This window comes from Oenanthe melanoleuca, chromosome 13 (genome assembly GCF_029582105.1).
Source record: "Oenanthe melanoleuca isolate GR-GAL-2019-014 chromosome 13, OMel1.0, whole genome shotgun sequence".
Classification (NCBI taxonomy): domain Eukaryota; kingdom Metazoa; phylum Chordata; class Aves; order Passeriformes; family Muscicapidae; genus Oenanthe; species Oenanthe melanoleuca.
In genome coordinates this window covers 8,104,689-8,117,709 of record NC_079347.1, presented here as the reverse complement: position 1 = coordinate 8,117,709, position 13,021 = coordinate 8,104,689, and the positions used below count along the sequence as shown (strand labels likewise).

Genomic DNA, 13,021 nt, shown 5'->3' with positions numbered 1-13,021 from the left:
CCCATTCTGTTCTTTGAGATGACAGGTTTTCCAGAGGCATATTTTGTGCAGTTTGCACTTTTGCCTTGTACGACCCCTCTCCCCCTCCACTGGCACAGTGGGAGCTGCACACTCTCCTCCTAGACAGTGTGAACGCTTGGGGCTGGAGGGTCTCTCTGCAGGCGCTTGGCTCTCGATTCCTGTCTCTTCCTTGTTAAATATTTACAGTGAGACGTACCAGATGCTTCCCAGGAAGGGTTTTGTCAGCTTCCAAGTCCCCAGATGCAGCTGCAGAAGAGGCTGACGGCCATTAAAGGGATGGTGTCAGCACGGGTTCGGCAGCGAGGCAGTGACCTCGTCTCGCTCGTGCCACAGGCGCCGCTGGCTGTGCTGTCTCTCAGCTGCAGTGGGATGCAGGCAGAAAGCACCCTTCTGCTGATGTCGAGAGATTAATGATGTCTGGTCCTCAGGCTTTTTGTTTTTCTTGTGCTTTGAAGCTCTTTCTCTGCAGAGGGAGCAGGTGATGCTCTTGGATTTTGTTTTTGCACCTTTTTTCTAGGGCCATCTCTCCACAGCAGTGGTGCTGCCCCATGGGGAAGCCAGTACCCGGAGCATTGCTGCTGAATGTGTCTCCTGTGCTGGTCATACTAGTCAGGTTCCCAGTGTGCCTCCTGCTTTCAAGATAAAGTCCAGGACCTTGGGCTAGGCCCCTGTTAGTTCCTCTTGGTGCTTATCAGCTTTTGCTGCTGACAGGGTGACCAGCTGCTGAGGATGGGCAGGGAGGGTCCCCCCAGCCTGGGCTGTGTGCTGGTCTGGCCCCTCCACCCGGGATAGCCTGGATGTGCACACAGGGCTTGCTCCTGTGCCAGCTGTCCCTGATTTAGGAATTACAATTCCTGCTGGCTGGGGATCTTCCCGGGTGCCATGGAGGTAGGATCCTGGGAGGTGGCAGCTCAGCTCCTTTGAGGGGGAGCCAGGGAGGAGCAGGCTCGCTAGGTCATCGTTTTGCCTACTAAATATAGTTGCCAGTGCTTTTATAAGGTCGGGATTTTTGCATCACGTGACTACTTTATCCCTCCCAGCCTGCAGTCAGAGTAGGGGATAGTGTGTCTGAATGAGTAATAATTAACTGTTAACTAGCTTTTCATTAGAGCCTGGTAGGTAGGCAGAACGTGCAGCAGAGGTACAGGGGAGCAGAGGAAACTGCTCCTGATCTCTCCTGGAGAGTGGACACCCCCTTTTAATTTGCAAATCACTTGTCCCCGAAGGTGAGTGGTTGGGTTGGTTTTTTTTTTATTGTTTTATAAGGAGTTGTGAGTCTTGCCTGGTGTCTTCCCTTGCTATCCTGTAGTTCCTCTTCATGTCAACCCTCCCTCTCCCCCACCACTGATTTTAGTTTTTAGGTCAGGAACTATCAGCTGGTCTCTGAGCTGGCTTGGAGGAGGGCCTGACCCTCAGTCTCCTCCATGATTTGGCTCACTTGCATACCCTGGGCCCCTGCAGCCTTGCCTCAGGTGCCCTCGTGTCCCAGTGCTGGTGTCCTTGCTGTGCCTTGTGCCTGGAGCAGCAGCTGGATGGACTCGTGCCTTTTCTCAGGGGCCCAGGATGACATGGCATATTCCTGGAGCACCACCAGCTTTTCCAGCCCCCTCCCTGAACCATTTAACCTGACTGAGTGTTCACAGGTGTCCTTGAAGGCTTTTCTGCCTTCCATGCTGGCAGAGGAATTGCTGGTGGTGTGCTCTGCCAGCTGGAGATGTGTGTGCACCAGATGTGCTGGGTCAGGCACTGGTGCTGGAGTACCCTCTCCTGCAGAGGTGGTGGGTACCTTTTCCCTGCTCAGAGAGGATGGGCTGGCTCAGCAGCTCTGGGGGCCTGAGTCAGCCCAGCTTCCTCATTTTGACATTTCTGAAGTCTGGTCAGCTGGGTGACCTTGGCTGTGTCCCCTGTGTGATGCTTCTTGGTTTCTGGGAGCCATTGGCTTCCCCTGAAGACAATCCTTATTTTAGGATTCATTTTTTTTGTAGAGCACTGAGCAGGAGGTGGTTCATGTGTGTGTGCCTGGTGTCTCAGGAATCGTGTGCAGGGCTGTGAGAATAGATTGTGTGTCAGGAGTTTCCTAGAAATCCTCTTCAGGGAAGAGGTTTGCTTGAAACGGCGGTGGAAAGATGTCACTTGCCCTTAAGAGGGAGTTCATTTGCTACCTTTAATAGTAGCTGTCTGTGCCAGGAAGAATCCAGGGTGCCCTCACTGACACTGTTAATGTTAGAAATGCCTCTCGGCGTTTCCTAACCCGCTCCTCCTGCAGTGTAGCTTGGGCACAAGTTGAAGCATTTGTGTCTTGGACTTGAGAGGCTTCAGTGAATATGTTAATGCATTTTTGGTAAGTCCGGACCCTTCCTGCCCCTTGTTTGCTCTGGAAATAAATGTCAGACCCTGCAGATAATGCATGTGTGTAGAGCTCGTAGCAGCTTGGTGCATGTAGAGGAGCAGTGCTGTTGCTCAGCTCCCTGGGGAGGGCTGTGGTCTGACTGAAGCCCCTGCTCACTGTGAGGATCTGTGCTGCCCATTTGTGCAGTCAGCAGAGATGGGCTCTGCACATGTCTTGAGCTGCTCCTCCTCTTCCGGGGCTTTCAGGACTATCAGCTGAGCGATGTGAGGGCTTGGAGAGCTGGGATTAGAACTCTGAGGCTCAGTCAGCCTGTGACAGTGCTGTCCTGGCACTACCTGCCTTGTACCCCAGCCTCCCCCTCTGCACTTTTCCAGGGCAAACTGCTGAGCTCCTGGAGCTGCCTAGAACACCCAGGTGGGAGTGTTCTCATGCTCTCTGTGGAGCTGTCAGATGCCCTTTTTGAAGATATTTTTAGCGAGTGATCTTTGCAGCAGTTGCAGAGCTTACATTGCAGAGAGCTGTAGGCAGCTCTTTGCTTCCTTTGCTGTTACAGTAGGACTTGTACGGTGGAGCTTCTGCTGAGGAGCTGTGGAAAATTGCTTGGAAGGCTTTGAGCTACAGTACCTGCAGCTTATCTCCTGCTCCAGCTGAGCAGGCTTCCCATGTGCTTTACAAGCCTGAATCCTGCACAGCCTTCTGGTCTTCTGCTTGGTCCTGACCTTGGCCATTCTTCTGCAGTTTTTGTTGCATGTACTGGAAACTTATGATATTGCTGAGGTGTTGCAGATATTTCTCTTACCTTTGTGAGCAAGGCCACATGCTGCCTGCTGGGAGCTGTGAGACCACATGCTGCAAGTGATGGGCTCAGTTGTGGTTCTCTGCAGTCCCCAGGAGCAGCTGGAAGCCCCTCTTGTGGAGACACCAACCCGTTTGTGCTGGAAGATGTGCTTGAGATAACAGCTCACTTACAGCTGTCGCAGAACTCCATCCAGTGCTCCCTTGTTTCTCCTCTGGCTGCAACTGAGATTTGGTGGGAGGTAGAGCTGTAAAACATTGTAGACCTAGAGGAGGTGCAGTCTGTGGGCTGAGCCTGTCCTGAGCCTTTCTGGCTTTGTGTGCCTTGTGATGCCTTCAGCAAAATGTGAGCATGCCAAGCAGTCAGTGCTATAAATCCCCGGCTTTTCCGCTCGTGTGTGGAGCTGCAGCGACAAGTGTTTCCCATCTCAGCTCTGGCACACAGCTGAGTCTGTGCTGGGAGCAGCTCCTTGGGAGGCAGGGCAGAGCTGGATCTGCTGATTGGTCTCTGTGGGTATCTGCATCTCTCTGCACACAGGGGTGCTGCCAGCTGGCTCCCTGGGGAGGCTGAGGTCCCCTCCCATCTGCCGGTGCTTCTCAGCCCCTTTACAGTAAGGGTGTGTTGCCCACCGCAGCCTCTTGCTGATGCAGAAACGGGAGTAGCACCCACAAAAGGAGCTTAATGTGTTTACCCATTCCCTAAGGCTTGTAACTTCAGGGAGTCCTCTTTGGGCTGCACTCAGAAAGAAAAGAGCTGTGTCACTGTCTGCAAGAGGCAGGCTGCTGGTGGGAGCAGGGACTGTTTTCTTGCAGGTCACATCTGGCCTGCAGGACTGGTGCTGCTGATGTCTGTCTGCTTGTGGTGGACATGAAGCTCACCAGCTGTGGTGTCTGACTTGGGGAGTCTCAGACTCCAAGTCCTGCTCTGAGTGCATGGACAGTGATGTGTGCCACAGGAGACTCTCAATCCATGTCATGCCCCTGCATATGCTGTGCATATCAGGCCATCCTGGGAGAGAGATTGAGAACCTATCTATCTCCTGGAAAAACATCTAATCCCACACAGAAAAATTTTAAAGCATTTTTCTCAGATCACTTTTGTCCCAGCTTCACTTGCTCTTTCTCATCTAAAACCTCAATGCCAGAGCAGGTGTCCTGTTTTGTTGGTTATGACTTAGTCTTCACATGTGCCAGGAGTGTTCTGTGGAGTGTGGAAAGGAGGGAGGATTGTTTTTAGACGGAAGAGTGAAGTGGATCCTGGTGGACTGCTGGGCACGTGGCTGTCTGTCCCACACAGCATGCTTGAGCTCCTGCCAGGGCTCTGGGGAAACTGGGGATAGTGGTTAGGCTCTTGCAGCCCCATCAGGAGCTGCATCACAGAGCATGTGCCCCTGCCTCAGCCCCTTCAGCACAAAGTCCAGGCTCTTGGCTTGGAACCACCTTTATCAGCAGGTTCTGGCAGGTGCCAGGCTGTGGAGCAGGGAGTTGGATGGCTCCTTTCTGTCGACCTGGCTGCTTGCTAAGGAGGGGGTGCTGTGTCAGAGACAGTGTGCCAGAGCTGAGGACTCTGCCTTCCTGCTGGGAGCCCGGGCTGCCCTCTGAGGCTGTCCCAGCTGCTGCTGGGATTCTCAGAGCCCTTGTCTGCCCTTGCACATGAGTGGTACCCCTGGAGCAGGCATTACAGCATTCTTGCTATACGTACAGGTATTTCTCCAGTAATGCCAGGTCTCTGCCCAGCACTGCAGATTTATTCACTCACTTCATTTATCTTCTCTAAAATTCCATTATAAGTTCCATTGGATGCAGGAAAAGGGCTGTGTGTTTGGTTTCATTTTCCCAGATAAGGTAGTAGAAATGTCTCCTTGACTGAGTTCAGTGGTCCTATGACCTATGTACCTATTGAGGTGGAGGGACATTTAGCTATGGCTTTGCTGTCACTCTGGCTGTCTGGTCCTTGTGCAAGGCTTCTTCTTCCAGATAAGAGGTGTTTGCTCACCTGGATGCACTTGTGAGCCTCCCACCCCAGGGCTCTGTGCCCCAGCCAAGTGTGGATGGGCTGCAGGAAAGCACGAGGTGTCTGCACAGCCTTGCCCTTGGTGTTTGTCAGCTGCATTGGGGAGTGAGTGTCCAAGTGAGCAAGTGCTCTGGCTGTGGCACGGCCACGGGAAGGGTTTGGCTGTGATGGCAGCATTGGAGCTGCTGTGGGTGCTCCCACCTGTGCCTCATCCTCTTGGTTGCTAGGGAATAATCTCCTCGTGGCTGGGCAATCCCATGGCTGGGCAAATGATCAGGTTCTGGCTGCAGGCAGCAGATCAAAACTCAAGACCTGCTTTTCTTTTCTTGGCTGTGCCAGCATCTGCTTTGTGGCCGCAGGCAAAGCTGCTCCTTGCTTCCCTGCCCGCTGTCCCTGTGCCAGCCTCACACCACTAAAGCCCTGGCTCCTTCTGCAGCTGTTTTGTCTGTCCCCTCGCACAGAGGCGCCCTGTTTTTCAGGAGGTGGTCAGGCACTGCGGGTGCCACTGAAATTACTTACTGCCACCAAACAGATGCGAAAGGAGGGTTGGTTGTGAGACGCCCAGAGGTCTGAGACATCTGTCAGCAGCTTGGAAAGGCTGGGCTGTGAACCAAGGCACTATCCAGTGTCCCTCGCTGCTTGTGCTGAGCTCCCCTGTGGGATGAGCAGCACACACTTGCTCTCCACTTCCCAGGCTGATGCAGTCAGGTTCTCCTGCAGTGGGTCTTTTCAGCTGAGGAGTACAAGATGTGCTGCTGTGCCCTGGAGGGTGCCGGGCAGGCATGGCCTCTGCTTGCCGTGGTCTTGGCTCAGCAGATGCTGTGTCTGGCCGTGTCCACCAGCACAGTCACACCTTCTCGGTCTCCTACTTTGGTCTCCACCATGAATTGCTGGATCTTGGCTCCATCCATGCTCCACATGCCTGCAGCTCCAGCCTGGAGCAGGGAGCAGCCTCCCTGCCGGACTGCAGCCCTTTGCTTTGTGTTTTGTCTTCTGCAGTGCTCTGCAAATGCTAATTAGTCTTCTCAGCACCTCAGCGAGATAAGGGATCCCTGTTCATATCTCGCAGATAAGGAAAGCGGCAGAACTTGTTTCAAACAATCTCCTCCCTCCCCCGCAGAGATGATGGAGTCTGCAGCACCTGCCCCTGCAGCCTGTGCCCCTTCGTCCTCTTTCACTGCTTCTCGTGAGGTCCCTCTCTTTGACTGCTTCCCAAAAAAAAAGCACAAGAACGTCCATGGCTTGAGGGCTCCTGAGGTGAAGCAGCTGGAGGAAAGGGCTGGATGCCATTGCTGTGCAGCGGGTGCAGGTGCCTGGATGGATCCTTGCAGGGGAAGAGGGAGCCCTGCTGTCCCCAGCCCCAGAGCCTCATCAGGCTGTGCCAGCCTGACAGTGCTGTTGGGGCAGGCAGAGGTGCTCTGTATCTGTGGAAAAGCAGGCTGGCTGTGGGTTTGTGCTGTAGCTCCTGGTGCCTTTTGAAGCTATATTTAGTTGGTGACATCTGTGGGCATTGAGTGGAGGATTTTGGGGGCTGTTTTGAAAGCGCTGGCTCTTCCTACACTAGCAGGGAAGTTTAAAAGCCTTGTGGCAAGCTTTGTGCCATGGAGCCAGGATTCTCAATGAAGTGCAGATGGAATAAATGAGGGACACGTGGTACTGCTGCTGCTCATGAAGGGAGGCACTGCAGATGGGTTGGGAAGGTCCTGGGGAAAAAGAGGAGGATGCAGGAGCCCAGCTGAGAGCTTGGACTTTACTGGAGTTGAAATCGCCATGCAGGAGCTGAAGAGAAAGGAATTGGGGAAGGGGAATGCACATGGCTCTGTCCTGCCTGTCTGACTCTGCCTTATTGACACTTCAAAGCCTCCAGCTCTGAGCAAGGCCAGGATGAATCACTGGTTTCGAGGCTCAGAAAGGGACCGGTTTTGATCATCCAGGCAAAGTTGTCCAGCCTTTCGAAGGAGATCAAAGGCAGCTATGAGTAGAGCTGAATAGGCTACTCAGGGTGTTCCCCGGGGCATCCCCAGATATCCTGATCCTCCCACCCTCACCCTACCCTAGTCAGGGCTGCTTTTTTTTCTAACCAGAGCCAGTGAGTCAGCAGAAATCCTCATGCAGGAGCCTGGTACCAGGGCAGGGTGCAGCAGCCTCTCCTCCCCCTGGGGAGCACCAGTGTCCTGGAGGAGACCCTCATCCCTGTCCTTGGGGCTGGTGTGTGTTGGGCAGAGTTGGGCTGCTCAGACTCTGAGTGCCCTGTGTTAGCCTGATCAGACCACCTTGCAGCCAGACCTGAGGGACACAAAGCAAGTTGTATTCATGTTTTTGCTTGTAAGGAGGTGGTGTTTGAGCTGGAGCCAAGATGGGCCATGGTGAGGTTGAGATCTTGGCTTGCTGTAAGGTTTGTGGTGGTATGAACCCCGACAGTATCACTCTGATGTCTTAAAACACCCCAGAGGTGCTTCAGTGCCTAAATACTTTTGGCTGTAACAGGATTGAGGCATTTGATGTATCTGGCTCATTCTCTCTGTACAGTTCCTCTCTTGAACTTGCTGTCCCTGCTGGGATGCCTGAATTCAAACGAGGGTTCAGCAGCCAGAGACTTTTGTCCCCCTGTGTCAGAGCCCTGCTCTGCTCCCTGGGGAGCACCGGCCTGATGGCGCCGTGATGGGTCTTGGCTTTTCTTGGGCATGTTTGTTCTGCTGTTCTGTGGGTGCTCTGCAGCATGAGCTGAGCTCCTTTGACCCCCCTCCCTGGTTGGCAAAGGCAGGAGGGGAGGGCAGAGCTAAGGCAGGGAGTGCCTTCCTGCAGCAGGATGGGGTTAAAAGTCCATCTCTGGGCCACCTGGATTGGTCAGGAATTTTCTGATCTTAATGGGGCAGTTCTGAGACTCAAGTCAGGAGCTGGCTGTGTTTTGTATTCACCTTTTCCTCTTAGCCCTCCTTTGCTGAAGGGGGAGCTGCTTTGTTTCCTATCCACTTCTCTCCAGAGCCAACACTCTACCCACAGCCCTCAGCTGTGTTTTAACATATCTGTTGTCCTTCCCTTGCAGAACTTACAACTCCAGCAAAAGTGGTGAGGGCTGCAAACCCGAGACAGAGGAAAGGAAGCAAGGTAAGGCTGTGCCTGCTCTCCTCTTGCTGGGCCTCAGTTTCTGGTGCAGTTTCAGTGCTGCATGAGCCTTTCAAGGGTCTGGAGAGCAGAGCTCTCCCTTCACCAGCTTGGTTGTGGAGAGGCTGATGTGCTGGCCTTGTCCTGTATCTCCTCTTCAGCATTTGAAGGGTCTTGCATGTTGTTCTGTCTGGTTTTCTGCCCACTAGGTCATGGGAGACTTTCTCACCTCCCCTCTAACAGGGAGGCACTTGGATGAGTCCTGGGTGTGGAAAACCTCTCACCCCACTGTGAGGACACCCCAGATTCCTTGTGGGCTCAGCCCGTGCCCAGTTCTGCAGTGCAGGCAGGGTGGTGACAGTGCTGTGCCTGCAGCTCTGTCCTTCCCTGTGCAGTCTGTTCCTGTCTGGCCCACAGAGAGCCAGGGGAATTGATGTCAGACAAAGCAGCTCTGGAGGAGCCAGGGCAGTTTGTTCCAGGGCATCAGTGGACATGGAGGGACTGTTTCCTTTGGGCACAGCTGGGGGCAGGGGCTGTTGCTGTTGGCTCCCAGCAGCCCGTGCAGATGTATCTGCAACTTGATAGGACTTTCCTTCTTCATTCCATTTTGGAGAGAGAAGAGCCCTGGGGGATGAAAGGTGCTCCTCTCTGTGAAACAGGCATGGCCCTGTACTGCAATTGGTTTTCCCAGGAAGCTTGCCTCCTGGGCAGAGGAGCATGGCACCTGCATGTAAAGATGTGATCTCCTGAGGGAGAAAAAATTAATTTGACTCCAAATTAATTCAGAAATAATAATCCCACAAGGGCAAGGAGGAGTTTCTGTGCCCAGATAAACTCAGTGCCCAGCCATGATTCATTTGGTACCTGGGCAGCTGTTTGGCTTTTTTTCTGTGTCCTGCAGGTCCTCTGAAACCTAAGAGATAGAAATTATGGTAGTGAGCAGGTCATTCATTCAGTAGAGAAGTAGTTGATGTTCCCCCATGGGGTGACTGTAATGAGGGATTCCCTTCCCCTGCTTGAATTTTCTTACCTACTCTGAGACCGTCCCCTTGCTTTGTTGGCAGCACATGGTGTTTGTAGTTGGCCACTTCATTGGGGCTGTGCCTGGCTGTGACTGCCACTAGGTGGAAGAGCTTCTTCAGTGGGATGTGGTTGCTTCAGGTGTATTCAGAATGCTGTAAGCTGAGTGCTTTCCAAGCTGAGTGCTTGTCCAAGAGATGGTGCCTCTGAGTGAATTACCCTGGGCAACTTGCTGCCAAATGCTGCTGCTTGGGCAGAATATCTGGTGAGAGGCTGGGAGCTTGCAGGAGTGGTGGCAGCCTCGTTACATCATCTGAGGGACATAAACTTGCCTGCAGCTATTTGGAATTAGTTCAGAGTTCCTGCTTTGGTGAGGAGGGGGCTGTTTATGTGCAGTGTGGTGGATGTCCCCCTCCAGCCTCCTGGGGACAGCTGTTTGTGGGACAGTGGTGGGTGGAAAGCTTTCTTCCCTGCACTAATGGAACCTTTCTCTTTGCTACAAGGTCGGTGACTTTGGTGATGCCACAAATTGGCCAACACCTGGAGAAATAGCCCACAAGAGTGTCCAGGTGAGAACATAGACCCATTGTGATGGGCAGGACGAGGCCCTTGCAGACCTCCCTATCCCTCTGGAAGTACTGCCTGAGCCAGGCCATTTGGGGTGCTGAGTGTCAGTGCTGAGCAGCCAGGAATAGTGTGCAGGGAATTTCCTTTTAGGGCTGCCCCTGTGGCAGACTCCCTCTCTCAGTGCTATTCTGGGAACCTGGAGCCCTGTCTGAACCCTGGGCTGGCTGGAGCAGGTAGGCCATCTCCCAGAGCTGCTCTCCTCAGGGCTGCTCTGTGTAGGAAGGGACTGGGCCAAAGTCAGGAGTTTCACAGGAGGAACTGAAAATGCAGGAGAAAGGTTTGGTGTGCTGAAAGGGCTCAGCCCTTCCTCCCTGCTGAGGACATGGGTGTCATTGAAACCTTTCTATTTTTGGATGCTGCTGTAATGGGTCCTGGCTGTCTGTCAGGGCAAGGTGATCACTTACCCTTTTGTCCCTGGGGCAGTCTGGTCCCTTACAGGACAAACCCATCCATGGGCACAAGGTCTCCCTGTCAGCCCATCCTGATGTCTCAGTGAGCCTTTCCCTAGGAGCAGGACAGCTCTGGAAGATACAGAGCAGGGATGCACCCAGCCTAGGGCAAGGTCTTCCTGCTCCTGGTGGGACAGCTGGGGTCTGCCTCCAGCTCCTCACTACTCCCACCTCTCACATCTCTCTGCACTGGTGTGTCCCCAGCAGCCACACAAAGCACCGTCCCTTCGGAAGCTGCCTGTCAAGAAAGACATGAAAGAGCAGGAAAAGGGGGATGGGAGTGATGGCAAAGAGAGCCTGAAAACCAAATCCGATGAGTCTGGGGAGGAGAAGAACGGTGATGATGACAACCAGAAGTCAGCCCAGAAGAAGAAAGGTAAGGCAGTAGGTGGTGGGGACAGTCCCCCAGGCTCAACCCACAGGCAGGTGGAAGCATCCTCTGCCTTCCCTGGATGCCTTGCTGCAGGACATGATCCCAGTGCAGGGACAGCTGGGAAACGGTGTTTGCAGGCTTCAGGTGTCATTTTGGTGGGAGCAGATGGAGCAGGGCCCAAGAAGGGCCAGGGCAGGAGCTTGCCATCCCATGTGCTCCATGGTGGCACAGAGTAGCTCTCACTGTGGGTTGTATCAGCTGCAGTTGACACGTGGGCTCGGTCTGGCCTGAGCCTGGGCAGGCAGAAAGGGGCAGAGGAAGGACAAGTGCTGTGACAGTTGCCACAGGCAGGTTCTGACTCATGTCCCTCCATGTCTCAGTGTCCTGGTCAGAGCTTTTCTGCATCCAGTGAGGCCTGGAGGGATGTCAGAGGACAGAGTCTGTCCAAAAGGCCCTGCTGCTTTCTCCCCTCCATGTGTGGGGGCTGTGTGGCAAGAGGGGGCTGTTGGGGACGAACCTGTGTCACACCCAAACCCTGTCCTTTTGCAGGCAACAAACACAAGTGGGTCCCTCTGCAGATAGACATGAAGTCAGAGGTGCCTAGGGACAAAACAGCCTCTCGGAACAACCGGCAAAACGAGCAGCACAGGCACCCCTCCAACAACCGCAGCGAGCTCAAAGGTGGGACCTGGGCTGGGACCCGCACCTGGCCTGGCCCTGGGGGCAACTTTGCTGCATTCGAGGGCTCTGGGTGTGCAGCAGGCTTGCTCCAGGGCAGTGCCCTAACACCCTCCTGCCTCTCCTTCCCCGTGTGCTGCAGGCTGGCACCCCGACAACAAGCATGAGCGCAGCTGGCAGGACCACGATGAGACGTCCAGCGTGAAGAGCGAGGGAGGCGCCGTGCGAGGAACCTTCCGGGGCCGGGGCCGCGGCCGGGGCAGGGGCCGGGGCCGCGGCAGAGGAGGTGAGCTCTGTGTGTGTGCTCTTGTGACTGCAGGGAGGGTGACACAGCCTGCAGAGCTCTGTGTCTGTGTGCCTGAGAGACCTGGGGCTCAGAAGTGGGCTGGGGAGGGTAGAGTGCTCCAGGGGTACAGGGAAATATTGTGGCAGGTCATTGCAGCTGGTAAATTGAGCTGCTGTTAACAAAGCAGGTAATTCTTATTAGTATTTTATAAAAGTTGATATCTTCCTGCTACCCAAGCCAAGCTGCCCCTTGCAATACCTCTGTGAGCAGGAGTTGAAACATGTTGATAGTCTGTGAAGGCTTTATGACATTTTAGGACTCATGGCTTGGGTGAGGAAGAGCATCTGCCCTGGCAGTTGACTGAGCAGTGTCTGTGTTAACACTGATGCAGCTTCAATGTAGGGCCTTCATGTGTTAGCTGGACTGCCCAGTTGCCCTTGGGTAAGAGGGTTCCTGGCCTCTTCTGTGGCAGAGAGCAGGAGGATGAGGGATGTGGGTGCTCCATCGTGGGCTTCCAGGGGATCCTCAGGAAGAGGGAAGTATTTGTGCAGGAGTCCAGCCCCATCTGGCAGTGCAGCCTGTTTGGCAGATCTCAGGGGCCCTGTGCTGACCCTTCCTGGCCTCCCCCAGGGCACTTTGACTACCAGTACGGATACCGGAAATTCGAGGGCTCGGACGGCTCCCGCACCCAGAAGTATGCCAGCAACATCACCTACTACTTCGACAACATCAGCAGTGCTGAGCTCTACAGCGTGGACCAGGAGCTGCTCAAGGACTACATCAAGAGGCAGATGTGAGCACCACCTCCTGTCCTTGTTGGGTGCTGGGGACTGTGCAGCCAATCCCACGGGAAGGATTAGAGCCAAGGTGTTGACTGTGCTTTTTGTGTCTGGGCTCCCCAGGCTTGCTCCTCTGTGTGTGTGTGGGTTATTTCCTTGGGGGTGCCCAGAGGATGGTGGTTTTGGGGCTTCCTCTCACTGGCACATTGTCCATGCAGAGAATATTACTTCAGTGTGGACAACCTGGAGCGAGACTTCTTCCTGCGCCGCAAGATGGACTCGGACGGCTTCCTGCCCATCACGCTGATCGCCAGCTTCCACCGCGTGCAGGCGCTGACCACCGACATCAGCCTCATCATCAAGGTGAGGGCGAGCAAAGTCACCTTTCCTCCTTGTTCTGCTTCTCACCACCCCTGGGTAATGCTTGTTCACTGAGGATGAGGTGCAAGTTAAACCTTCCCTTATCCTTGACTTGCTCCTGCCTGTTATTCCTCCCAGGGAGGAATGGCTTGGGCTGACTAAAG

General features: G+C 54.2%; 1 protein-coding gene across 4 annotated transcripts in view; it reads left to right on the top strand.

Moving 5' to 3' along the window:
* The window catches only part of LARP1 (La ribonucleoprotein 1, translational regulator), a 44,151-nt gene that overhangs the window by 19,356 nt on the left and 11,774 nt on the right, over positions 1-13,021 (top strand). For 3 of the 4 annotated variants that reach the window (XM_056502725.1, XM_056502728.1, XM_056502727.1), the window contains exons 3-9: positions 8,227-8,288; positions 9,809-9,874; positions 10,586-10,757; positions 11,304-11,435; positions 11,575-11,718; positions 12,349-12,511; positions 12,716-12,860. In XM_056502725.1, the coding sequence (XP_056358700.1) occupies positions 8,227-8,288; positions 9,809-9,874; positions 10,586-10,757; positions 11,304-11,435; positions 11,575-11,718; positions 12,349-12,511; positions 12,716-12,860 (884 nt within the window). The remainder of the gene's footprint in view (positions 1-8,226; positions 8,289-9,808; positions 9,875-10,585; positions 10,758-11,303; positions 11,436-11,574; positions 11,719-12,348; positions 12,512-12,715; positions 12,861-13,021) is intronic. The other variant, XM_056502726.1, reaches the window with a different exon arrangement.